Below are 26,721 nucleotides of genomic sequence, written 5' to 3'. Positions count from 1 at the left end.
TTTAATTACGCCCACGTGGCGCTGCGAAACATTTAACTGCCCAGCAGACTAACTGAAATGCAAATAACTTTGTCGACAGCTCGGCAGCTCGCTGAGGTGTGGAGGCAGTCATCGCATTTACACTTTATGGACAACTGTCACTAGCGCTCGGGTCACTGGGGCCAATTTGCAGTTACGAGTCCGCGCATCATTTCATTAAAAATAATACCCGCCTATGCTCCCCCGACAAACTACCACAAAATCTGCTGAATCCGGCCCAGCAAATGCTCGCCCACCCACCGACTGCAAATTAAACCAAATTAGTGCGAGCAGAGAGAATGCGAGGGGCGGGGATGAATGAGGCTGGGGGTGTGGCAGCAACAAATGAAATGGGCTTAGCAAATACGCACATCATATTACGAGCAGATTCATCCACACAGCCAGCCAACCAACTGACATTATTCATATTTTATAACCCAAACACAAAACGAGGCAAGTCGAGTTGCCAAGTACAACAATTATGGTTTCACTTTATTTGCTGTGCGCGGCTGGTGTGTTTGTGTGTGTTTGCACTAGTGTTTAGCCTTTGCCACAGTGCTGCACAGCAGTCAGCCTACCGCTGACAGTACAATGCGCTCTACTGTTCTATACCCTTACCAGCGACTCTATTCAGTGGATGATTATGCCCTAATAAGGTGAAAGGGTAGTTATTTAAAAAAAAACATTTTTTTTTTTACTATTTTTATTTATTTAATTGTAAAAGTAAAAATTAAGTGAAAATTTATATTTATATTATGCAGTCAAAAGCTATATATATATCAAAATGATTTGCTTTGCTGATATGATAATCAGCTTGTAAAACATTTTTTTTTGTTTTTATTAAAAATATTATCTATATAATAAATATATTGTATTTTAAATATAAATATAATATTGGTAACAATATATAATAAATTCAAATATAATATATATAATATCAATATATACAATAAATACAAAATATGTACGAACTTTTAACAATCCGACATAGGAAAACTGTTATTTTAAAGCATAGGCCACACTTGAGTATTTATGAATACTTTGATTTTATTAAACATGCATATATTTACGGAAATATAACCTATAAATAATTGCATTGAATTAATAATATTTTGTTATTTATATTCATCTTTAATCTATAAGTTTATGTAATTGTATAATATATATTTTTAGATGTCATATACAATATATTTTTATACATTACATACATTAATGCTCAATAAAAGTTTAATTTATTAAAATATTTTATTAACATCTAGATTAATCTTTAGCACAGTCTTTACAAAAACATATGTCAAGTTCGGAATAAAATGGTTAAGGTATATCCGAGTCAATAACTCTTGCCTAATACGCACAAAAACGCATGCACAATGATAAATTGAAGAGACAGCGATATAAAGTGAGACAGGAATAAAGCGAGAGAGAGGGAGAGAGAGCGCTGGAGGTCGACCTTTGCTCAAGTTGAGCTGACATGCACATTCTTGCATATTTATGCAGTTTTAATTGTGTGTTTGTTTGCGTGCGCTTGTGTGCTAATTATTGTCAGTTAGCTGGCGCATATGGGTTTTAATTAGCGCCCAAATCAGATCAAAGATGACAAGGAGGGCGTGCACGCTGGCAAGATAATAGAAGCACATGCATTTTTAACGATTTGCAATTAGAGCTCATTAATTGACTTGCGAGCAAACACAATGCGCTGTGCCTAATTGAGTCGCAAATGAAGGAAACGAAAGCATATGCTAAGGTTGAGCAAATTATTTAAAAGGCAAATAGAAGGAAATTGATATATATATATATTTTTTAAAATAAATAAATATTCGATTGTATTACCTTTCCAGCAATTTAAACACGTATATACATATATGTATGTTTTTTTGTGTATGTGTACTTGATAGTTATATCACGCTGGCTTTAGTATACATATGTTATGTCGTTCAGTCACAGTAATCCACTATTAATGTCGAGTGTTCCGACTTCTTCTTGGAGTTCCTCTGCCAGCACTCAATATTATTCTTTATTTGTTGATATGCTGTCAACGTAAAATCGGACTATAAAGTAACTTTACTTTGTTGATCTTAACTTTCAGCACAAAACTGCTATGGCACTTGCCATTTGACTCTCTCTCTCTCTCCCTCTCTCTTTCCCATAGATTTCTGTCTCTTTGCTGCATTGTTGCCTGTCGGTATTTCCAATTTGCGAACGCATATCAAAAACGCATATTGAAATGCAATACACAAAATGTAGCTCTGCAAATGTTTTGAAAGATGGCCAAAAAAGAGGAAGCAGGAGAGAGAGAGAGAGCAAAAATAAAACTAGACACACAAAGGGAATGCTAAAGTGCCAGAGCGATGGGAGGAGGCAACGCCAAACGTTTATTTCATCGTCTAAATGGAGTTTGCATAGAGTGTAACCAGGCGAGCAGCAGGTGGAGCAGGAGCAGGAGCAGGAGTTGGAGGAGCACGACGCTGTTGGGCGCTGGACTCGATGCCATTTGTTAAGCACAAGTTCAATAGCATTAAGAGTGCAACACAAATAACCATAAATTCGACTAAAAGCTGCAAATGCTGCATATTTTCGGGGCACTCAGTCGATGCGATTGTCGAAATGAAGAGTGGGCGTGCCACCGTTTGCCCGCTCCCTCTCGCACTCACTGTGATTGGAAAATATTGCAAAATAAAAATGCGAAATGAGAATGTCCCTCTGTACACTCGCTCCATATACATACATATATGTATGTATGTGTGTATAAGCATTTTGCGTGCTGTTAGCTGCAATTTGATTTGCCAACAGAAAAAGAAAACAACAAGAAATTGTCGATTTTTAAATAGATTACGTATTCGCTCCGTTGGCCGTGTTGTGCATTTGATTTATTGCGGCGCCTCAATGTCCACGTGGCCCGTGGCAGGGTCCGGCCAAAGAATTTGCCAGTTCTTGAAGTTATTTTAATATTTACGCTGCCGTAACATATGGCCAAAATGATGGGCGGGGCCTCAATGGAGGCAAGGCGTTACAATAAATTGCCAGGCCAACCACAATGATTTACTGCAACAGCCGGAGCAGCAACCGCAGCATCCGCCCTCCTATGCCATATTACGTATACGCACCTTTGTCGGCGTGTGTGTGTGTGTGAATAGTTGGACGTGTATTGCTATAATTCTATTTTCTACTCAAAACCACATTTATATTTATTACTTTAGCATAAATCTTGTCGCATTTTCGCATTTGTGTCGAATTTGTCGAGTTTACTAGTCACCAAGCAGACTTCCCTCCCCGACTCCTGCCCGACTGCTCCCTTCACACGCACACATATACACTTACACACAGCTTTTTGCACGTCCACAGCGTTAGGTAAACAACAAGCTGACCCCAGGACCCCCCAACACACACACACCCACACTCACACAGAAGAACTACTCTGCTTTTACCTTCCACGCTCTGAGGCGGGTGTGAAATATATGGCGAGTTTTTCTTATTTCTCTTCTGTTTTCTCTTTCGTTTCTCCTGCTCCCATCGTATGCTGCACGAAATGAAGTGTACATAATTTGCCATCGCACATCAAGGTGCATAAATTTTGTGTGTGTGCTGCCCAATAAAAGCATCGTAGTTGTCAAATATAAGAGTAACAAAAAGGAAATAAAAAGAACAAACAATTTGCACGACCAGGTCCAGGTCAAATAGCTGAGCTGAGCCATAACTATGCAGTAGGTGGGTCAACAGAATTCAGTAAACAAGGTAACAAACAGCTGCAGATTTATGCCAATAATTTGATATGGATAGGCGAACTAGATTCTCTCTATACGGAAGTATATTTGAATGAAAGTTTTCGTTTTCAATGATTTAATGCGTTCTTTAGCTTTAAATATGTAACTCTTGGCGAGATATATGTATATATACATACAATTTATATATATGCATACTGTGTGTGTGTGCAAATCCTTGCATGTTTATATCCCCATGGGAAGCCTTTGCCTCATGTTCGCTTAAATATTCAGTATGTAATTTGATAAACAAGTAAATTTGATAACAGCTTCGCATCAGATCCTCACGGCATTGGCAACTTACTTAAAGACTGCGACATTGAATTTATGTCCAATGCTGAGAGCTTTAAGCGAATCCATTTAAAATTAAATTATATAGAGCCACAAGAATATAATAGATCAAAGAGCGATTATGCAAATCTCTTCGCAAAAGCTATGCATATCATATTTATTAGCAATTTTTTGATAGTTTTACAGTTCACAGTTTAGAATAACTTGTATAAATCAACGCAAGAAAGTGTTACGGTAATTTACAATATATATATGTAAAATATATAGATATTTATTTTATTTTTACATTATTTAATTTATTTATTAAATAGAATTTATTACATTAAGTATAATTAAATGAATTTATTTATTTGAATGTTTATTAAATACATTTATATACTTAATTAAGCTGAATTTTTGAAAAGAAATAAATTTAATTCAAGTTATTAAATTAAATAAAATATAAAATATGCAGATATTCATTTTCTTTTTTACATTTTTTAATTTATTTTTTAAATGAATTATTAAATAATTAATTAAATTAAATATAAATATTTACTTGAATATTTATTAAATTAACTTAGTGCTAAGTTAATTATTTTTTATTAAATTGAATTTAAGTTATTAAATAAAATAAAATAAATTAATAAATTAACTAAATTTTTGTTACTTATAATTATTATAATTCATTTATTAAATTGATTATTTTGTATTTATTTATAATAAGTATAATTTGCAATGCACGAAAGGCTAAGAGCTATTTAAGTCAAAACATAAATAAATAACTATAAGTAAAATAATAATAGTATTTAAATATATTTAACTATCTTAAAACTCTTTGTCTGGCTTTCAAGTATTTATTTTGCATTTTGAAATTAATTTCTAATGTGTGCAAATGTTGTTAGACAACTCTAAAGTTGTTTAGGCACACGGACAGACACATTAGACAATGCTCAGCCAGAGCTCGAACAATAATTTAACTTCTTTGGAAATGTCAAAATGTTGCACCAGAAATTTCGGGCCAAATGTCACAAAACAAACAAATACAAATATAAAAAAAAAAAAATAATACAAACTATGCAGATATGCAAAAATTATTTTAACCTGTTGACCGCCTGTCAAATATGCAGATTTAGCAAGAACTTTTCAAGGTTCAGCAATAAATTGGAGCGTTGCTAGTTGCTGTTGCTATTGCAGATTGTTGTTTGTTTGTTTCTTTTTTTTCTGTTCTATGTCATGTGACATGGCCCCAAATTGTGCAACAATTAGTGCCAGTTAGGCAAACAGTTCGCTACGTAAATATTGTTAAATGATGTGCCTCGAAATGGAATCTACCCGAAATCAATTCTATCCATGCCAAAATGAAACTGGCTATCAAATGACAATTGAGTACGCTGAAGTCAACTAATCTGTTATCAATGAGTTTGCATATTTTATAAGCGTACCTATATTACTATACCTTTTCATTCACAACTCAAAGTTAAGGGCTAGGGAATTGAGTTTATTATATGAAAATTCGGCATACAATTGGGAACTTTTCAAGTTCAACTAATTAAAAAGTTTTAGGTAATTGTCAGCATAGTAATAGATAATCAATATGCCTATAAATCGATATGTAAGTAAATAAATGAATGGACAAACAAACGAAAATGCTTAGTCGAGCATCAATCTCGAATGAAGTAAATTTATTTTTAAGTAAAAACATTTAAATAAATATCAGTTTTCATGTCACGGCATCAGATCGAAATGCCCTTTTACTCCATGGACTATAGACTAAAGAGTGCATTAAAAAATAAGTAAAAAACTGTCGTTGCAAGACCTGAATTGTGTCCAGCCAATGCCCTGAAGAGTGTTTAAGCATATTGCATAACGAGGCAGTTGTGTGTGTGAAAGATAGTGAGAGAGACGGGAGCAAGGGGTGCATAGATTCGCATGCGGTTCGTTGGTTCTGTTGAAAAAAAAAAGAAACAACAACAACAAACTTATTGTTTTGATTTTGTCAATGACAGCAAGGCAGTCTTTATTTTTTGTGGCTGTTGCTGCTATTGCTATTGTTGTTGTTGTTGTTGTTGTCGTTGTTGTCGTTGTTGTGCAGCCAAGCAAAAAAACTGAGAGCAGGCAAATTTGGCAACTGACAGTCTGCACTTTGCGCAAATGTGGCCAAAATGTGCAGGCTAACAGCTCGGAAAGTAGACAGAATCTGTGGCCACAAAAGAGCTGCCATTAAATTCAAAATCCAAGCAATACCAAGGGAATATATTGAAGTACTATTGGCAATATTTAAATTTATAAATTACACATTAGCTGTCGGGGATGCAGTGAATAGATGTGACTAAAGAAGTTCACTCTGGCGTTAAAATAAAATTAGATAAAACTCATTCACGATATGGAAGTTATTTTAAAACTTTACTGTGTCGTAAGCAAACTAAATTCGATTTTATTATGCTCTCATTGACTATCGGAGAGCGGAGTATGGAGTAAAAATGTGTGGCATGCATTTAAATATTGTTACGTCAAGGTGAGTGTCAAAGAGGTTATTAAAGCTTAAATACAGATATAATATAGCGCTCGTTAAAGTGAATAAATTTAAATATCTTTACTTAAAGAAAGTGTTAGAGTTTTTTGGAATTAATATATGGAGTTCGCTAATCTAGAGAAAAATTATTGCAAAAATATAATAGGGATTTTATTATTGCTCACAGCTAAATTTATGCAATAAAGGATTTATTGGAAAAAAATAGCTTGACATGTAATTAATTTTTTTAAATTTATTTTTTTAAACTCTTTATTGTTAATTTTGGGTTTCATTTCAACAAGACACTTTAAAAGATGCAAAAATCAGAAATTTAATTTTAAATCACAAGCAAATACTTTGAAATATTACAAAAAATAATTAAACATCAAAAAGAAAAGAGATTCAAATTGAAGTGCGAATAAGGAACAAAGCAAAGATTGCTAAATAACTAGCATAATAGATAAAATTGATCTCAGTAGTGGAGGCATTCAATAGATTTCTTCGTGCCATTTAATGGACTACTCGAATATGGTCTACAAGCCAATATACCCTTCTTATAATAGAATATTGGCTCTTGTCAAGGCTAATACGCAATAAAGCAAAGATGACCGTCTTCCATCATCCTAGGCATATCTAAGGTTTTAGCACCGTTAAGCAACGTCCATTAAACCTAAGAGAAGTTCTAGCATCACTTATGCTGACAGAGATTTGAGACAAGACCTAAGCTCTCTTATTCAGAAAATACGTTTCAAGGAAATAAATATTATGATTAATTGTAATTAATAAGCAAATGGATATTTTGTTGACAATCTGTAGTGGCCAAAAGATGTCAGCTTGGCAATATTATTTATATGCATTCGTGACTCTTTCGATACGCTGATTGCTCTATCAACAACCCGAGTTGTTTTATATTGGCATAATGGAGTAGCACTTGAGCGTGTGTCACATGCAGGCACACACACGCATACCTACACACATGCAGTGTATACCTTACCCTATGGCACAGCGTTTTCCATTTTCCATTTTCCATTCAGTAAACAATTTAAGACAACATAAAACATCGCTCAGTGCGCCACACTTCACCGCACACAAACTAATTTCATCAAATTGAATTTATGTGTGCCCTGGCAGAGCGAAGCACTTACTGCCATACTGACTGACTGACTGACTGACTGACTGCCTTACTGGCTGACGGACTGAGTGCCTGCCTGATTGAGTGACGGACGTACTGAGCTGCAAGTCTTGCCACTGACATGGCCGTACCTTTTGGCATTTGGCTGCTGTTTCAAATCGCGACAGCTGCTGTCGCATATTCCGTCACTTTATTATTAACTGCATTGCCCCAACGGATACTCTAACAAGTGCTTTCCATTCGATATCGAGTGTGATACAACGCAGACCGTTCCATGTACATACATACATTTGATAAAATGTAACTAAATCATTTTAAAATAATTTTTTAATAAAATAATATTGCATCGAGATGGATACCTGAAAATGTACTTATTTAACATTTGAAATATATAACAGTTTAAACTACGTCCAATACAAGGAATGGACATCATTTCAACCAGAAGTGGCGAATACTTAATATGAATAATTAATAAAAAAAAAAAAAATTCATTCGAATGAATAATTGAGTTTTAAAAGAAACGAAATGAAATTGAATCAATGAAATTTACAGTCATATTGACACATATTATATATTACTATATAATTTAATATTTGATTTATATTCTGTATTATATATAAAAAACATATAACATTTTTAATATAATATTTATACTTCATATGCATTGAATTTGTTCTCCATTCTATCAGTAAAATGTTAAATGATCTATATGACAAATCAGTAAATAAAATATGAAACAATAATATCTTATCTTATCTTATCTTAGATACATTTTAAGTAAACGTTGATTTTAATTTGCATAAACTGTTTCATTTATACTTATTTGTATTGAAATAATAAATATGTTGTTTCAGTAGAGTAACCACATTTCGCTAATATCCCCAAATGCTCTTCAGTCTTATTTATTTTGAAAAATGCGCTGCAAGACGAACGCAAACATAATTCAGTTTCAGTTTCAGCTTTTTGGGGTAAAAATCTGTCACAGCTTTCCCAACAGATGCGTAAATCCCGGCAGCACAAAAAAAAAAAAAACTCTCCAGCTGCCTGTCAGTCTGTCTGCCAGTGTGTCTGTCTGTCTGTCTGTCTATCTGACTGGCTGTCTAATTTGAAGTTGATGCCACCTGACAGAGGTGCACCTTTTGGAGCGTCGACAAACAAACTAATCTAATAGCAATTTGCATTTGATTGCGATTTTGATTTGATTTGCAGCAGCGTGGCGTCGTAACGCGTCGAAACTTTTCACGAATACGAAATGTGAAAAGTACAAATGAAAATGAAAATCAAAATCCAAATGAAAATAAAATAAAATAAAACAAAAATAATATAATATAGTCCAAAAAACATTTGAATTCGAGTGTGGCGCTTGAAAGTTTCTGTGGTCTTTGGCATTAGACTGTTTTATTGTGGCGAGGCGACTTCAACTTTCGACAACGACAACGAGCTCTTGCCGCAAAGTGCGGTCTCGGCAGCAGATAACTAAATCAGGCAACCGTTGCAGCTGATGCTGTTGATGCGGCTTCAGCAGCAGCTGCGTCGACTCCGCATCCGTTCGCTCACTCGCATAATGGCACACTTTCCGTTTCCGTTTGCCCGACAAAATGGCGTTGCGAACTTTCTGTACCATCAGCGATCAATAGGCCACACCCCCCAAACTGTGCAGTATCCCCAACCCTTTGGGAGCACTGTCGCAAAAAATGAACTACGAATAATTTTAATTGCAAAAACAACAATAGCAAATAAATTGGTAGAGTGCGAGACTAAGAGTAAGAGAGAGAGAGAGAGAGAGAGAGAGAGAGAGAGAGAGAGAGAGAGAGAGAGAGTGTGTGTGTGTGTGCGTGCGAGCGAGAAGCAGTGTCATTGCCCGCAATTTCCGCTGCCCGTTTGAATTTGGATGTTGGTCGTCGGCTTGTTTCAATTGCACATGTTCACTAACTTTTATCACACACTGTAGCGCATGCAGCTTAAACTTTAAGTATTTGAAATAACACCAAAAGCAAATCGAAGTGCAACACAACTAAGAAGGTTTTTTGGCATTAAGTTGTTTCTGGTTTTACTTTGAAATGCTTATATATACTACGAATTTATATATTATGTTTTTATACACGAAATAAAATGTCACCCAAATATGCTGGCAGTGATTAAAGACTATTAAGTCGGATTTCGAGTGGCCTCGTCGTCGTTAGACTTTTTGTCGATTCATTCTCAATCTATCTATATCTTCACCTCTATAGCTTCACCTCGTCGATGTTAGATGTTGGATTAGGAGTACACTTTCGCTCAAACCTTCTAAAATTGCAGCCCATAGAGCCTACATGAGTCAGATGATTGGGGTCTCAGCATATGTACATTCCGACAGGGTGACGTCAGCATGGCCGTGATAAGCGAAGCGATGCGATAACATTGAGCGACAATGTGCGAGAAAGCTCTGCATGCTAATTTGTATGCATTCGCTTAATACTTGTCATAGTGCAAGCGAAGCCAGAAGAGAGCCAAAGCGGGAAAGTAAAGCGAGTTGCGAGAGAGCGATACTGAATCGCTTTATTGCATAATATAGTTATACATGTCTTAGCATAGATCAGCAACTTGATCTGGACTAACTGCATAAGTTTCTAATACAATATAAGTAAATACAACCAAAAACGTACAGCAGATTGGGAATATCTAAGGATCCTTAAACGACTTTACCAAGGCTTAAGCGATTATTAGGCAATATATTAGATTAAACAAAATTGTATGTCTACGCAAACTAGGGGCGTGTCAAATCGGTGATTTTTCATATTCTATGTTGGGATGCTACGAACCTGAAATATATAAACTCGGGCTTGCCACCCAAAACCAATAGACTTTGGTGGGTATCCGCAAAAGTTTCGATCTCCTACAGTTTAAGAGCTGGAGTTTCAAATTCATAGTTTTGTTACTAGTAACTTCCTCTATCAATGACCAAAAAATAATTATTACGTCTCTTTGGGGGCGTGGCATATCGAAAAATATCCTGAAACTCTTACTACCAGAGAAATCATTCAACAAATAAAAGTCGAACAATATTGTCCGCACTGCAGCACATCCCAAGCGCAGTCGCTGTCAACCGCGCAGTTAGCAGAGCATATATGTTTATAACATACATATAAACATATATGCTCTGCTAACTGCGCGGTTGACAGCGACTGCATAAGAATGTTTGGAATATCAGTAGTATGCAGTAGTATTCAGGGTATCTCTTAGTCGAGTAGTCTCTCCTAGAGCACCCTTACTTGTTAAAATATAGCAAACACAATTGTTCGAGATGAGAAGAATGTGTTATTCAGTAAACAATAAAATACCTGATAGTACTTTTTCTTATCAACAATATTTTGAATTGAGCTTGTACGCATATTAATTCTGAGAAGTACATATATAATTGTTATTATGTCTGCCTTGCCATTCATGGTTTCGCCCAGTCGGAAACCTTTGCCTTTAACGTATTGGAGACGGTTGATAACACACTCATAGCAGATCTTCACAGCTTGAGGATCGTATTTAAAGAGGGTGAAACTGAGTACGAGTATTAATTCGCACCGAGAGCTTTAAACGAATCTACATACGCTTGTAGCAAAATGATAATAAATCAAAAAGTGTTTGTGGCTGTGATAGCTATTTTGTCAACGACGATAGAATCGGCAAACGTAGATGAAAATAAGAATGTGAGTTTATTAAGCTGAAGATGCTGTTATTATTGAAATGCAAAATTTATTTATTGCGGCATAACTCGACTGTCCTCAGCTTTGCAAATCGCGCGACGAACTGGATACCAACTGTGGGCCTTATGCATATAGCATTGTTAAGCTTCTGATGGAATCTTTTTCAACAACCAACAAAGATATCGAACTTAAAGATAAGAAAATCGCAGATCTAGAAAGTAAAACTCTTAGCGGAGACATTGCTCCACAGCCAACAAGTGATTAAAAAAGTGAATTTGAACTAAAAGAAGAAAATAAAAAATTAAAAGATAGTCTGAATATGAAACAGGTAGAGATCGCAACTTTACAAACTGATCTAACTCATTTCAAAAATAATTTAAATGAAATAAATAATGAAAATAGAAATCGTGAATTGGTTTTTGCGGATAACGAAAATAAAATTAATGTTAATGTTAAGAATAATAAACAACAAATAAGTGAAGTGACTAACAAATCTGAGATATGTAAAATTGACTTGCGAAATTCGGGACAACAAAATACAATATCTGAAGATAAATTAGCATCCTGTGAAAACAATGCATTAGTTATTGAGAAAACAGCCAATGAGAGTTCAGTACTTCTCAATGAAGACGAAGAGCGAATAGCGAATTTGACAGATACCCTAGACGAATCGAACAATCAAATATCAAATCAATCTAATACTATTTATCATATACTAATAAAAAATCAAATTCTTAGCAAAGATTTTGTTCTACAACCAAAAAGTTATGAAAAAATAGCAAAGCTCATTCAAAGTGAACTTGAGCTAAGAGAAGAAAACAAAAAATTAAAATATAGTCTGAATATGAAACAGGCAGAGATCGCAACTTTACAAATAAATCTAACTCATTCCGAAAATAATTTAAATGAAATAAATAATCAAAATAGAAAATGTGAATTGTTAGTTGCGGATAACAACAAAAATAAAATACTTCAATTATTGAAAATCCACGAAGACTTAAAGATCAATAAAGAGCAATTAGGTGAACCGACTGAAAAAGCTAGGAAATGTAAAACAGACTTAGAAAACTTGGGAAAACAAAACGCATTATTAGAAAACATAGTAGGAAATTTGATGACAAACTTAACATCCTGCGAAAGCAATTTATTAGCTATTAAAAATGCAGCTAAGGAGAATTCAGTCGCTCTCAATGAATACAAACAGCAAATAGCGAATTTGACAGATACCCTAGACAAATCGAACAATCAAATATCAAATCATTCAAATATTATTGATCAAATATCCAAAGAGTCAGCAAATATAGCTCAATGCGAAAATAATTTATTTGCTAAGGATGTTGAGCTAAGCAGCCTTCAAAACAAATTAGTCGAATGCAAAAAAAGTCTTGAATATCTTCCGAAAAGTTGTGATCAGTGTACACATTATTCGGGTAAAGCAACAGTAGAGGCTAAAGGGTTGATTCCGTTTACCGTGTCGTGTGATACGTCGTGGACCATAATACAACGTCGCTTTGATGGAAAGGTCGATTTCCATAGGAATTGGGAGGAATACAAGCATGGCTTCGGAGACTTTAATAGGGAATTTTGGATAGGACTTCAAAAACTACATAAGATGACAAACGAGAAGAGATATGAGCTCTACATACTCCTTCGTGACCAGAAAAATGAGAAGCGGTACGCCAGATATGATAACTTTAAAATTGGGAGCGAGAATTCAAATTTCAGATTGATCTCACTTGGTAAATATACTGGAAATGCTAAAGATTCTATGAGATACCACGAGGGAAAACAGTTTTCAACATATGATAAAGATAATGATAACTCTTATCAGAGTTGTTCCAAACTTCTGAGAGGTGGCTGGTGGTATTGGAATTGTGCATCTAGGTAAATTAATTAACAATTAATGAAGAATATTTAAAGAATTTATTTGAAATATATTTATTTTCTATTTAAAAGCAACCTGAACGGACAAAATTTCACTTGCGAATTAGAAAACTCGAACCAGCTAGAACACACTGGATGCATTTACTGGCAGGATTGGCATGGCCGAAGCTATTCCCTGAAATCTGTGCAAATGTTTATACGCCCAAAGTAATCTGAACTAAAAGTTCTTGTTCCAATTGTATAAATATTTTAATGTTTTTACATACACATATAATAAAAATGAATATGTGTATGCATATTTTTAATATTATTAAACACAATTTGGGTTTCATTGTTAACTGAAGATTTAAGAAATACGGTATTTTTGTACCCTGAACCCATTGAAAATGGGAAATCAGGGTATAATGGTATTGTTGACATGTATGTAACAGGCAGAAGGAGGCGTGGCAGACTCCACAAGGTATATATATTCTTGATCAGGGCGACGAGCTGAGTCGATTTAGCCCTGTCCGTCTGTCTGTCCATGCATGCATGCAAATTTGCATGTATTCACTTAGTATGTCATAGTGCATGGAATAGAATCCAGAAGAGAGTCAAAGCGAAAAGTAAAGCGAGTTGCGAGAGAGCGCATAATATAGTTTTTATACGCTGGACCCATTGATAATGGGAAATCAGGGTATATTGCAGACCCCATAAAGTATGAATATTCTTGATCAGGGCGACGAGCTGAGTCGATTTGGCCCTATCAGTGGGTCTGTCCGTCCGACCGTATGCGTAGGAATGTACATACATATGAACATTATGATTAAGTTCTGATAATTTCATTAAGATCGTACGTCTAGAGATTACAACAAATAAACTCGTATAATATCAGCCCAAGCGCAGTCGGTGCGTACTGCGCAGTTAGCAGGCGCGTTCTAATACGTGCGTGTGTATGTATGTGTGCATAAAAGAAGTGCAGAATGATTAGAATATCAGCTTGGAGGGTTCAGGGCATCTCCTAGTCGGGTAAGGCGAATAGTATCTAAGAATCCTTTAACGATTTTGCCATGGCTTCAACGATTATTATGCAAGAGGCTTCAATCACGTCCTTAATGTCTGATGTAGCTGGTCTTACGACAAGAGAAATTGTTTTACGGCAACAAATAATCGTTAAACAATAGTGTGCACACAATGGTAGTCGGTGTTAGCTGCGCAGTTAGCAGAGCGTACGAGTTTATACATGGTTCGAAATTCGAATATCATTAGTAGGAAGGGTTCAGGGTATCTAGTCGAGTAGAGTTCCACTCGAGCATTCGTACTTATTTGTTGTTATTTTAGAATGTACGAATACTTGTTCTTGACCGATATGAAGATGAGAATAATGTGTTATATGTACATTAAAATACTTGCAAGTACTTCTTATCAACAAAATTTCGCATTGAATTTGTACGCTTATTAATTCTGGGAAGTATATAATTCCTGTGAGGTTTCTCCCAGTCGGAAACTTTTGCCCTTAAAGTATAATCAAATTATGAAGGCAACATTGGTTGATAACAGACTCACAGCAGGTCTGCACAGCTTGAGGAATGCATTTAAAGAGAGTGCCACTGAGTACGAGTCTTAATTTGCACGGAGTGCTTAAAGCGAATCTACATACGCTTGCAGAGCTGTGTATATATTTATAATTTGTGGCTTGCACAAGCAAAATGATAATAAATCAAAAAGTGTTTGTGGCTGTGATAGCTATTTTGTCAACGACGATAGAATCGGCAAACGTAGATGAAAATAAGAATGTGAGTTTATTAAGCTGAAGGTGCTGTTATTATTAAAATGCAAAATTTATTTATTGTGGCATAACTCGACTCTCCTCAGGTTTGCAAATCGCGCGACGAACTGGATGCCAAGTGTGGGCCTTATACATATAGCATTGTTAAGCCTATGATGGAATATTTTGCAAAAATCACCAAAGATATCGAACTTAAAGATAAGAAAATCGCAGAACTAGAAAGTAAAACTCTTAGCGGAGACATTGCTCCACAGCCAAAAAGTGATGAAAAAAGTGAACTTGAACTAAGAGAAGAAAATACAAAATTAAAAGATAGTCTGACTATGAAACAGGCAGAGATCGCAACTTTACAAACTGATCTAACTCATTTCAAAAATAATTTAGATGAAAAAAATAATGAAAATAAAAAATGTGAATTGTTAGTCGCGGATAACAAAAATAAAATACTTCAATTAGAGAAAACCCACGAAGATCACTTAAAGATCAATAAACAACAAATAGGTGAACTGACTAAGAAGTATGAGATATGTAAAACTGATTTGGAAAATTTAGGAATAAAAAATACAATATTAGATTATAAATTAGCATCTTGTGAAAAAAATGCATTAGTTATTGAGAAAACAGCCAAGGAGAGTTCAGTACTTCTCAATGAATACAAACAGCGAATAGCGAATTTGACAGATACCGTATCAAATCAATCAAATACTATTGGTCAAAAACCAAAAAAGTCAGAAAACATAGCTCAATGCGAAAAGTATTTATTTGCCAAGGATTTTGAGCTAAGCAGCCTTCAAAACAAATTAGTCGAATGCAAAAAAAGTCTTGAATATCTTCCGAAAAGTTGTGATCGGTGTAAAGATTATTCGGGAAGAGCAACAGTAGAAGTTAATGGACTGAGTCCGTTTACCGTGTCGTGTGATTCAAATATCGCTGGATCAGGGTGGACCGTAATACAACGACGCATTGATGGAAAGGTCGGTTTCTATAGAAACTGGGACGAATACAAACATGGCTTCGGAGACTTTAATAGGGAATTTTGGATAGGTCTGCAAAAACTACATAAAATGACAAACGAGAAGAGATATGAGCTCTACATACACCTTATTGATCAGGATAACGAGCAGCGGTATGCCAGATATGATAACTTTAAAATTGGGAGCGAGGATACAAATTTCAAATTGATCTCTCTTGGTACACATACTGGGAATACTAGAGATTCTATGAGATACCACGAGGGGGAACCATTTTCAACATATGATAGAGATAATGATTTCTCATCTGATAATTGTGCCACAATTCTGAAAGGTGGCTGGTGGTATTGGAATTGTGCATTTAGGTAAATATAATAAATAATTAATAAATTTAATTAAAATATTTTTTTTTTTTCTCTTTGAAAGCAACCTGAACGGACAAAATTTCTCTTGCAAAATGGAAGAGTCGAAACAATTAGAAAACATTGGATGCATTTACTGGCAGGATTGGCATGGCCGAAGTTATTCCATGAAATTCGTGCAAATGATGATACGCCCTATTTGATCTGAATTAAAAATTCTTCTGTCTTTAAATTTGTATCATGTAGATGAATATGTGTATGTATATTATAGGCATATATCAAATATTATTAGGCGCGCATGTAAATATTTATATATTAATATTGTTCTTTCACAGATTGAATGGCAAACCTTTTGTGGCCAATTTGATAGTATACCGATATATACATATTCTTTATCAGGGCGATGAGCTGAGACGATGTGTCCGGCAGCGCGCATGAACAAGAGGTTGGTCAATGTTGAATGCATACTCCCGTATACCATACGCAGTAGAAGCTTATCATATTTTTTCGATAGCTCATCCGTTTTCTTTTTTTATCAAGAATATTCGAGTTTGTTTGTTTGTTTTTTTTTTTTTTTTTTTTTTTTTTCAGCCCAATTTGAATACGCTTAGACTTCAGGCCTTCATTTTCAGTGCGTACATAGATTTGATAATCAAGATTTTGTAATTTACAGTTTTTCAATTTCTAAAAAGAAAGTATTTTAAGTGGTAGAGACTTGTGTTTTGGAATGTACACATATCAATATATTCTGAATTATCATAATGTTCTTTGCATGGTTCACGGTATCTCCTAGTCGAGAAGTCTCTCTTCATTTTTTCAGGGTATAATGGCTTTGTTGAAATGTATGTAACAGGCAGAAGGAGTCGTGGCAGACCCCACAAAGTATATATATTCTTGATCAGGGCGACCAGCGGAGACGATTTGACCCTATCTGTCTGTCCGTCCGTCTGTCCGTATGTTTGAACGCGTCGATCTCGGAAGCTACAAGAGCTAGATAGTTGTTTTTTTTTAGTATGTCCATTTATATAGCGCGGATATCGAGTTTATCTCCAAAAATCGACTCATCCCTTTATTTTTTTTATCGATTGAAAACCTTTTATAAATTCAGTAGCATAATTATATCTCCCACATCTTATTTATAATGTTTGATTCTTTGAATTCATTAATTTTGTTTCAATTAATGCTCAAGTTCCGTTGGACACAGCCTCGTTTCGGTACTTTATGAGCCTGGCCATCAACACTAAACATTTATAGCATGACATTAATTTTCCTCTGTTTTTTTTCCTGCAATTTTTTGCAGTTTTTGTTGTCTTGTTTTCTTTTTCTTGCTGTGGGGATGCTGCGGCACAGCAAATTTGCGGCTTTGCTTTCTTGTGTCAATTATTTGGTTCTCTTCTTGTTGTTGCTGCTGTTGCTGGTGATTTTAATTGAATCTCATATAGTCGTATACAAAGCAGAGGCCAGAGCGAGTAGGGCGAGCAGACACACATGCTGGCACTCTTGGCCGTATTTGTATTGTGCTACGATAGCTCACACAGCATTAACTTGGCCCGCTTGCATTGTTGGCCTCCACTTGAAGGAGCTCAAGCCGTTTGCTATCAGAGGCACTTTTATCGCCGGCCACATCTGCACCAAATAAAATAATTGAACGTTTTGCGATAAGCATCGCGCAGCACAGCGTCTAAAGATGCTGCCGGCTCCTGCTGCTGCTGCTGCGGCTGCTGTTGCTGCCTGTTGACTGTGGCCTAAACGAGTCGGCTGTTAGCCATGCAGCAGCTCTTCCACTCTTCGAGCTGCTCGTGTACAGCAAATGTCATGTTTACAGACCGCGCTCAGTCGATTTGTGTCAAAGTTGAGTTTAGTATCTATAAAATTATATAATACACTTCCTGATTTCAATTTTCCTTGCAGTTTTTGTTTTGTTGTTATTTTTTGTTTTTGAAAATCTAGTCCACAATGGTACAGGCCCTGGCCTCTCAGCCTCGGCTGAGTCCGCGCATTTGTCTTAACATGCCGCGGCATTGTTTATCCAGCCCTATGGCAGCAACTTAAGGTTTGGGCCTCGTTCAGGCCATTGTGCTGCCGTTTTTACTGCTCAACTTAAAAAGAGTCAATAAAATGCTCAGCGGAAGGACGTGAAAATTGAGAAGGTTGCGGTTAGTTAGGTCCAGCTGATACGCTCTCGACATACGAAACAGTACTCGAAAAAAAAAAAACAAAAAAAATATATAAATAATAATAATAATATTATTATTAATACAACAAAATTTTAAAGAAATTAACATTTGATAAACAAAGCGTGAAATTTATATATAAAAAGTCATAAAATAATAAATATGTAATAAATTATTATAATAAATATTATAGTAAACAAATATCATTAAAAATATCAAGAAATAAATAAAACCAAATATTAAAAAAATATTAATAACAAATTAAAAGTGAAAATAATTTTAGAATACGACTTTTAGCATTAAATTAATGTGCTGTCCTCAATTAAAAACCAAAATTTAATATATTCAAAAATCATATATAAATCGCATTTGGAAAATAATATTATTAATAATGAGAAGGGGCGTTAATATAATTATTAATACATATTTTATCTTAAATATTTCCAAATTTAATATTCTTACTTAAATTATGATATAGTTCAAATTACAACATATAACATATTCTATGAGAATAATAAATATACATATATCATTTATATTGAATTTGTAAAATGCTTGAAATGGTTATATAATTGAGAGAGACTGATAATAAGTGGACCAAAGCACAATTTGTCAATTTATACACAATTATCTCTTGTTTTTTTTTTTTTTTTTTTTTTTTTTTTTTTGAATAATTAAATTAAATTTATAATTTAAATATATATCTATTTTTGTTCTGTAAGAATTTAAATATAATAATATTTGTATCTATGGCGAATCTAAGGTCTAGCATAACCAAGTGTTTCTTCGGATTGAGTGTAGGGCATTGTTATGGGATGATCAACTTAAGACGCGCTACTGCACACACACTCTTAAAGTTCAGGGAGTCCAAAAAAGTAGAAGCAGAAGCAGCAGCAAGCGCAGCAGCAGCAGCAGCAGCATCAGCAGCCAATTCAAAGCCGTAAGCGATATGCCGATAATATGATTTTCAGTTAATAAATAACTGCCTAAAGAGGCGATAGCTGGCCGAGCCGGGCGTAGCTGATGGTTTGGCTTACGTGGACGTAGTCAATCCGTTTTGGCTTTGATTAACTGTTGTCAAGAGCTGGGCACAGCCAGAGTAGGGCAGGGCCCGTGGCACGAGCTGCTTCCTCTGTGGCTCTTCTTCAGCTCCTCAGCTGATGGCTTTGTTTGATTGCCGCTGCTGCAAATTACTTATGCATTATTATAACTTTGATTTTGGTTCCAGCATCTCCAAGTCAACACAACAACAAGAACAACAGCTAAAGCAGGGCGCACGTTCATTTATCTTGATGCGTCTTTCGCGCTGCTTTTGGCATCGACTGCGATTTTTCAACTGCGGCGCGTTCTGCTGTCTTCATTGTGGCGTTATCTCACGGCCTGTTCTTTCTTTATTTTACTTAACTTACTTCTTTTTATTTTTATTTTTTTTGGTACTATAGCTCCCCCTATGTTTTTTATTTTTTTCTGGACTGCATACGTCAGACGCTGATAAGCGAACGCTGCGAGTTGCTACCATTTTTGCATCGAACGCTAAAATATTTCTTATGTAAAGGGCCCGACGCTGATTTAGCGTTGGCTGCATTTAAAATTGTACGAAGCAAAGGGAAGGAAGAAGAGTAAATAACATAAAACAACAACAACAACAACAACGATCCCACAGGGTAGATTTGCACAGCTGATAACATTACGTATACGCCAAGCTGTCTTCGTATTTACCTTTGATGCCGCCTTGTGAATTATTTTTTGACAACTCTTTGGTCATCGATTAAGCAGCTTAAGGCTTATCGCCTATCCGGCTGTCTGCCTTCCTGCTTTTTTGGGCTGTCAAGAAAGTAGGGTGATTGACCCAGCCAGGAGGTCTTAAGTAGCTACGTAAATAATCCAATCTCTGGCTGCTAAAAATTATGGAATTTCAATGGACTCTTGCTCGCATACCAGTGAAATGTTTAAACACATATGTGTATGTATATGGGTAGAGATAGACATTGAAGAATGCAAAAATGTAGTATAGAGCTAATATTACACAATGAGCATCCGAAAGGGTAAGACTATACAAGGAGACAATTGAGATCTATTAATTCTTACATATTTTTGTATATTTTAATTAGCCCACAGAGCATGTCAATAGTCAACAATCCACAGAATCATTTAATATAATAATATTAAATAAATGGAATTAAGAAAATAGTATTGCACTTTTTACCAATTTTTAATAATTGTATTTTTTAATGCAAAAGTATATTTTTTTACCTTTTATTTCTATTAAAAAGAAAACTGAATTTTGTAAGCGACAATTTTAAAATTGCTCATTATACATTTTTACCAAAAAAAAAAAACATATTTTATATATATACAAACATTGTTTTAAATATGTTATATTAAATAATAACAATAATATTCCGAACTATAATTTTATTGTTTACTAATTAGCTTTAATTATTGATTGGCATTTAATCATTATCACAATGTTGCTCAGCGTACTACACCTAGTTCATGACAACTTGCAAATAAAAACCAATAGATCTGGGGCTGCCAGCTGTGCCCACTCGCCTGGCATGAGAAAAGCGCAGTGCAATGTAAAATAGAATTTCTATTGATTGCTATCATGATTCGGTGGCAGTCAAGCAGAAGCCAGAGAAGAGCTCTGATTTGCCTGCACAGCAGATTCCGTGGCTCATTCTCGGTTGTCAGGTCGTATTTGGATTTGGTATCTGTTCTAGATCGCTATCAATTAGCAGAAGCTGCTGGCTTATTTTTTCAATTCAAATGCCAACTCTTCTCATCTCACACAGGTATGTGTGTGTGTATGTGTGTGTGTGCTTGCTCCCCCAGCGAGAGTCGTGTAGAAACAAAGCTCAGCTCAACTATTTATTAATGCTAAAGGCTGACTGTCTGGCGGGTCTTTGGCATTCGTCTATCACGGCGATGCTGTTTGCTGGCGATTTGATTTGCTTTTATTTCTATTTCATTTTGTTTTGTCTTTTTTGTGTTTTTCTTTTTCTGTTTTGCTTTTGCATTTAATTGAAATGAATTCATTAAGCCTTTGATTTGCCTTGCAAATGGATGCTAAAGCAAAAAGAGCTCAACCGACTTTACCTTTGACGTCGCTGATGCTGAAGCTGAAGCTGAAACTGAAGCTCAGCTCGACTTGACTCGGCCCCGGCTAATGGAGCGCACATCAAAGCGCGGCCAGCTTTGCTGGGCTCGCGTCTCGGCATGGCAGCTCGTTTAACAATAATTTAACTTGAATTAAATATGTACGAAAATTAACTGCAGCAACAGCAACTGCAACTGCAACTGCAACAACAGCAACAGCAACAGCAACTGTTGCTCCAATTCGGTGCAGTCGACTCTTTGCAACTGTTGCACGTTTTGCATGTCAAGAAAATTGCTTCATTTACGTCCGCGCCGAATGTCAACCACGAACATGATAAACCGAGACCCAATGCGGACATAATGAGTGACTTATAGGACTCGCCAGATGTCAGGGCAATGTACGAGCATTTTCAAGTCACAGATGAACAAAAAAAAAAAAAAAAAAAGAAAAGCAGTAAAAAAAACCGAATTGGAAAACAGAAGCATTTTGCAAAATTTTAATTATTTCCCGAGGCTGAGTTGGAAAATGTTTGCACAAGGCTGATTATTTGTGTACACTGTGCTATCAGATACCCCGTAAAGGATGAATTTGTGTAAACGTAAATATGTGACATGTAGGAAATGATGTGCGCTTAAATTGTAAAATATTATGCTGGAAAAATTTAAGAAAATATATGTAGTCGAAAAAAAAAAATATAAAAGGGAAGAATATTAAATAATTATCTTAAAAAATTAAATATGCATATGTATCAGATTATCTTTTTCTCTAATTTTTAATTAATTTATTCCACAAATATATAATTATATAAACTAAATAAAAAGTATATATATTTTTAGCAGTAATTTTTTAAATATTTATATTTTTGTATTTTCTTATTTCATTTTACATAAATATATTTATTTAGAATACGTTTTTACTATTTTAAACTGTTATAGTTTTTCCTCATATATTTTATTCAATTTTTGTGTTAGCGTAATTAGTATTTTTATACAAATATATATATATGTTATAATATTGTTTTATATATTTAGAAACATATATATTTGATTTTAATATAATTTTAGGATTTGTTTTTTTTTTTTTTTTTTTTAATTCTTAGAACAGATAAAAATATGCCAGATGTACTTGAGTTAATTTAAACTCTTCGCTCGAATTTGAATGTAAACTTGAGCAACTTATCCATATTTCATGTATTTCACTATTCAATTAGAAACCGATTCGAGTCATTTGCTATAAATACAGCTGAATCGTCCGTTAATGCCTAAGCGAACCGCTTGAGCTGCGGAAAATGTTCTAGGCACTTGGCCACAGAAACTTTTCAATTTTCTTGCAACAACAAAGGGGTCAGCCGAGGCAACTGTCGAGTTATGGTTACGTGACTGGGCTGAAATAAAAACTTTGGGACAAGTCCCGTTCGAGCGGCAAATTAAAATTGTTCAAAGTGCCAGACCACCTCTGACCCCAGCCACCAGCCCCACGTAGCCCCCAGCTCAACGTTGCTGGGCTGGGCAAGCAGCGCTATCAGCCTCTTAGAAGCTAATGGCACGTGCTTATCGAGCATATCAGCAGCAGTTCAAGCATTTTGTCACCATTGACTGGGTTTTCATCTCTGATGAGGCGATGCGACGATAAGTGTGCTACGAAAACGGAAGAACGGAGGAACGAACGAAAGGAATAGACAATATGAAAGGAGAAGGCCAAAAATGATGATCATAATTGAATTTAATTGTCGCACAAATCTGCTCGGTGTGAAATTGTTGCGAATGAAAATTTATGAGCTATAGATTTGCGTTCGGTTAACTGTTTGCTTTGTAGTCCGGGCCCCATAGGCCAAATGCTTGGCCAATAAATTCAAATTCTATGGCCGCATAGCAATTATGCAATTGTTTGTGCTGCAAATAAAATGAAGCCAAGTGTATACGTTGCTGGATGCAAATACTTTTGGCTAGCAGGAAGACAGCACAGTGAGTCGCAAAAAAAGAAGAGAACCCAAAAACCAAACCAAACCAAACCGAGCAAAGCCAAGCAGCCAGCGTGTTCTGCCAGTCTAAAAACTCCAAATCGATATGCAAATAAACGAATGAGGCGTACACACAAATCGCAGAACGAGCTGTGCTCAACTGAACTCCAGTTGCTGCTCAGCTGCCACGCCCCCCTTTCTGTACGAAACGAAACAGAATAAAAAACAGAAAACAAAAAACCTTCGGCCGGCGGAGAGCGGCAGCCAAAGCCGTTTTGACCAAATTCGTCGCTGGTTCTGTGTACCTGAAGACGGCAACTGTTTCTGGCTACTACAACGAGGCCCGACTCGGAGCTGGGAGTCTGAGCCGTAGCATTCACTGTGGTGGTCCACTCCTGGCCATGGCTTTTTACTATTGCTACCAATTGTGCATGCAATTTATTTTTAAAGAAATAATTGCTCTGCCGTTGCTCTACCAGCGATTATGCAAATATTAGTATTTGCCGTAGCTGCTGCTGCTGCTGTTGCTGCTGTTGTCGTACCCCATTGGTAACCAAATAACTTCGGCATAATAATAATAATCGCACGTAAAGGCAAGTGAGAGAGTTCGTCCAGCACGATTGCATATCACACAATTTGAATATGCCACACACAATGCGAATCCCTTACACAAATTTCACATAAATCAATTGAGAACTCGGTGTACATATTATAGCAATTACATATTTTCTTTTCTTTCTCAATAGTTCTAATTGCTGCTTGCATTTTAAGCGGATGCCTGAAAGTATGTTTCACAAAATACCAATCGAACAACTTGAAGTTACACGAGACAGCGCATGGGTGACATAAATTATGCTTAAATTTCTATAATAGCAGTTTGAGTGCTTAATCACGCACACAGTTCAACAAGCATTATTCGTAATGGCGTCAATTAGACACAGATGTGAGTTGCTTAACTTATTAGCTCTCAATTTGAATTAAACTCAATTAGCTATAAACGAATTTGCGTTTGTGGAAATCTTGTTGCAGAAACCCTTCATAGGTTTATAGCTCTTAAAGTTTTCTGTATTGGAAGTTTATAGCCTGTATTAGATATTGTATTTATTGTTGTGTTTTCTTTCAGTTAGCATACAATTATTTTAGTTGATTCCTCGACTCTCCATACTATTCCTCAATATTTGATTTATCCCAAAGTAAAGTTTGTATGTATGTATGTAAACATCATTTTAGCATTTACAGATATTCAATTCTTTTATTCTTAAAACCTTAAAAGACAAAAGACAACTAATGTTTATTAAAATTTAAGAGTCAAATGTATACTAACCTGAGTTTTTTGATATACATATACATATGTATATATGTACATGTATCCATTCTCGTTAGACACCAAAAGGGGTTGTCCTGTGCACAATAAGGTTTTCTCTTATCAAGTTCGTGCAAGGTCGAATTGCTATGCAATTCGTATAATAAACTCTGAAATACATAGATATGGGATGCTTAATAAAATCTATATAATTTGACACGTTTAGAAAATCAACAGAGTATACACATAATGCTACTAAGTTACTCTCATAATTTTAGTGCGTGATAAAGTGGATAATCAAGTATATGCCAAAGCTTTGGAGCTCCAAACAGTAGATCAAATGTAACAAGTAAGAAAGCTCTAGTCGAGATTGCTCGACTACGAGATCCCCTGAACCCTACAAGGAACTGATATTTCAATAATAATTAGCACACACACACGCACACACACGCATACAAACAAACACACGCACACGCATACACATACAAACAAACACACGCATACACACACACATACAGGCGATTGCGCTTGGGTTGCGCTGAAGTGTGGCAATATAATGATAACTTATTTGATGAATAATTTAATTTCTAGACGTACGATCGTAATGAAACTTTCAGAACATAATTATAATGTTTAAATGTATGTGTATACCGAAGGACAAGTCTCTAGTATTTGATATACGACTTTTACAAAGATGAGGGTGAGGGGGTGGATTTAGGGGTGGGGGGTAAATTTTAACAAAAACCGAAATTGTATAAAATTCATGTTAATATACATTTTAAATTTGGAGACACTAGCTTGAAAGATGTAGGAGATATAATTTTTTAACTGATCTTCGATAAGGTTTTTTATCGATAAAAAAGTATCGGAATGAGTTATCGTTTTTTAGTGATAAACTCGATATGCGCGTGATTTATACGGACATTTTAAAAAAAAGTTGAAGTCTCTAGCTCTTATATCTTCTGAAATCGACGCGTTCATACATACGGACGGACGGACGGACAGACAGACGGACAGGGCTAAATCAACTCAGCTCGTCGCCCTGATCAAGAATATATATACTTTGTGGGGTCTGCCACGCCTCCTTCTGCCTGTTACATACTTTTAACAAAACCATTATACCCTGATTTCCCATTTTCAATGGGTTCAGGGTATAAAAATATCTATGATATCTATAACGGAAATTAAAAAAAAAAAAAAAAAAACTAAATTCCAGAGCTTTCCATTTAACTATGCTATAGTCTTTTTTTGTTTAATTCTCAACTGTTTACCTCTTTGACGTAGCTTTTAATTTTCTGCAAATACTGGCATGTTTGCCCTTTCTATGCAGGGGCTACAAATAAAAAACACACACTCTCAACTTAACTGCCCAAACTTCAAGAACAAAGTTTAGCGCGAAAACTTTCTGAGGGCCGATAATAAAACATGCCACAGTTGCGGTTATTTTTGGCCTTTTTTTGCGTTTCCCTGTACCTTCTTTTCGGTTAATGAAAGTGGCAGTAAATGAAATTGGCATCACGTTATTATTCTTTTGCCTCTTTGTTGCTGTTGCTGTTGCTGTTGCTGCTGGCCAGACATGTGGGCCTCGCAAAAGTTTATCTTATAAAACAACAACAAGCACTTAAGTGTTATATGCCACCGTATTACAACGGACGGAGGGCCCAAAGTCGCGCTCAGAACGACCCAAAATGCAGCGTAGCATAAATGAAAGAAAGCTGATAAGAAAAGCAACAGCAGCATGCCTACAGTAAAAACAGAAAAAAATCGAATATAAATAAAAAGAAACCCTGCTAAAAAGGCGGCACAAAATTGCTGCCCGCATAAAGGTA

The 26,721-nt window shown here is 35.5% G+C and overlaps 2 protein-coding genes across 3 annotated transcripts; both read left to right on the top strand.

Moving 5' to 3' along the window:
- Nucleotides 1-11,247: 11,247 nt before the first annotated feature.
- On the top strand, nt 11,248-13,574 carry LOC149091181 (uncharacterized). Of its 2 annotated transcripts, XM_089262302.1 has the most exons (3): nt 11,248-11,373; nt 11,453-13,254; nt 13,327-13,574. In XM_089262302.1, the coding sequence occupies exons 2-3, from the start codon at nt 11,690-11,692 to the stop codon at nt 13,463-13,465; spliced, it is 1,704 nt and encodes a 567-aa protein (XP_089118428.1). In that variant the 5' UTR covers nt 11,248-11,373; nt 11,453-11,689; the 3' UTR covers nt 13,466-13,574. The 2 variants fall into 2 exon arrangements, with proteins under 2 accessions (XP_089118428.1, XP_089118429.1); XM_089262303.1 differs by having other exon boundaries at nt 11,261-13,254.
- A 1,368-nt stretch (nt 13,575-14,942) lies between these two features.
- LOC108652873 (microfibril-associated glycoprotein 4-like) lies at nt 14,943-16,564 on the top strand. Its single transcript, XM_089262187.1, has 4 exons — nt 14,943-15,029; nt 15,109-15,142; nt 15,632-16,358; nt 16,420-16,564. Exons 1-4 carry the CDS (start codon nt 14,943-14,945, stop codon nt 16,556-16,558), a joined length of 987 nt encoding a protein of 328 aa, XP_089118313.1. The 3' UTR covers nt 16,559-16,564.
- Nucleotides 16,565-26,721: the final 10,157 nt, after the last annotated feature.

This window comes from Drosophila navojoa, chromosome 5, assembly GCF_054131105.1.
Source record: "Drosophila navojoa isolate 15081-1374.11 chromosome 5, UAZ_NAV_1.0, whole genome shotgun sequence".
Taxonomy (NCBI): domain Eukaryota; kingdom Metazoa; phylum Arthropoda; class Insecta; order Diptera; family Drosophilidae; genus Drosophila; species Drosophila navojoa.
The sequence above is the reverse complement of the archived record's forward strand: the minus strand, read 5'-3'. Positions and strand labels throughout refer to the sequence as shown.

Bases quoted from the DNA above. Each gene is read 5' to 3' on its own strand.
- LOC149091181 (XM_089262302.1), top strand. From the start codon at position 11,690: ATGAAACAGGTAGAGATCGCAACTTTACAAACTGATCTAACTCATTTC. The intron at 13,255-13,326 runs GTAAATTAATTA...TCTATTTAAAAG, and splicing joins TATTGGAATTGTGCATCTAG to CAACCTGAACGGACAAAATT.
- LOC108652873 (XM_089262187.1), top strand. From the start codon at position 14,943: ATGATAATAAATCAAAAAGTGTTTGTGGCTGTGATAGCTATTTTGTCA. The intron at 15,030-15,108 runs GTGAGTTTATTA...GACTCTCCTCAG, and splicing joins ACGTAGATGAAAATAAGAAT to GTTTGCAAATCGCGCGACGA. The intron at 16,359-16,419 runs GTAAATATAATA...TCTCTTTGAAAG, and splicing joins TATTGGAATTGTGCATTTAG to CAACCTGAACGGACAAAATT.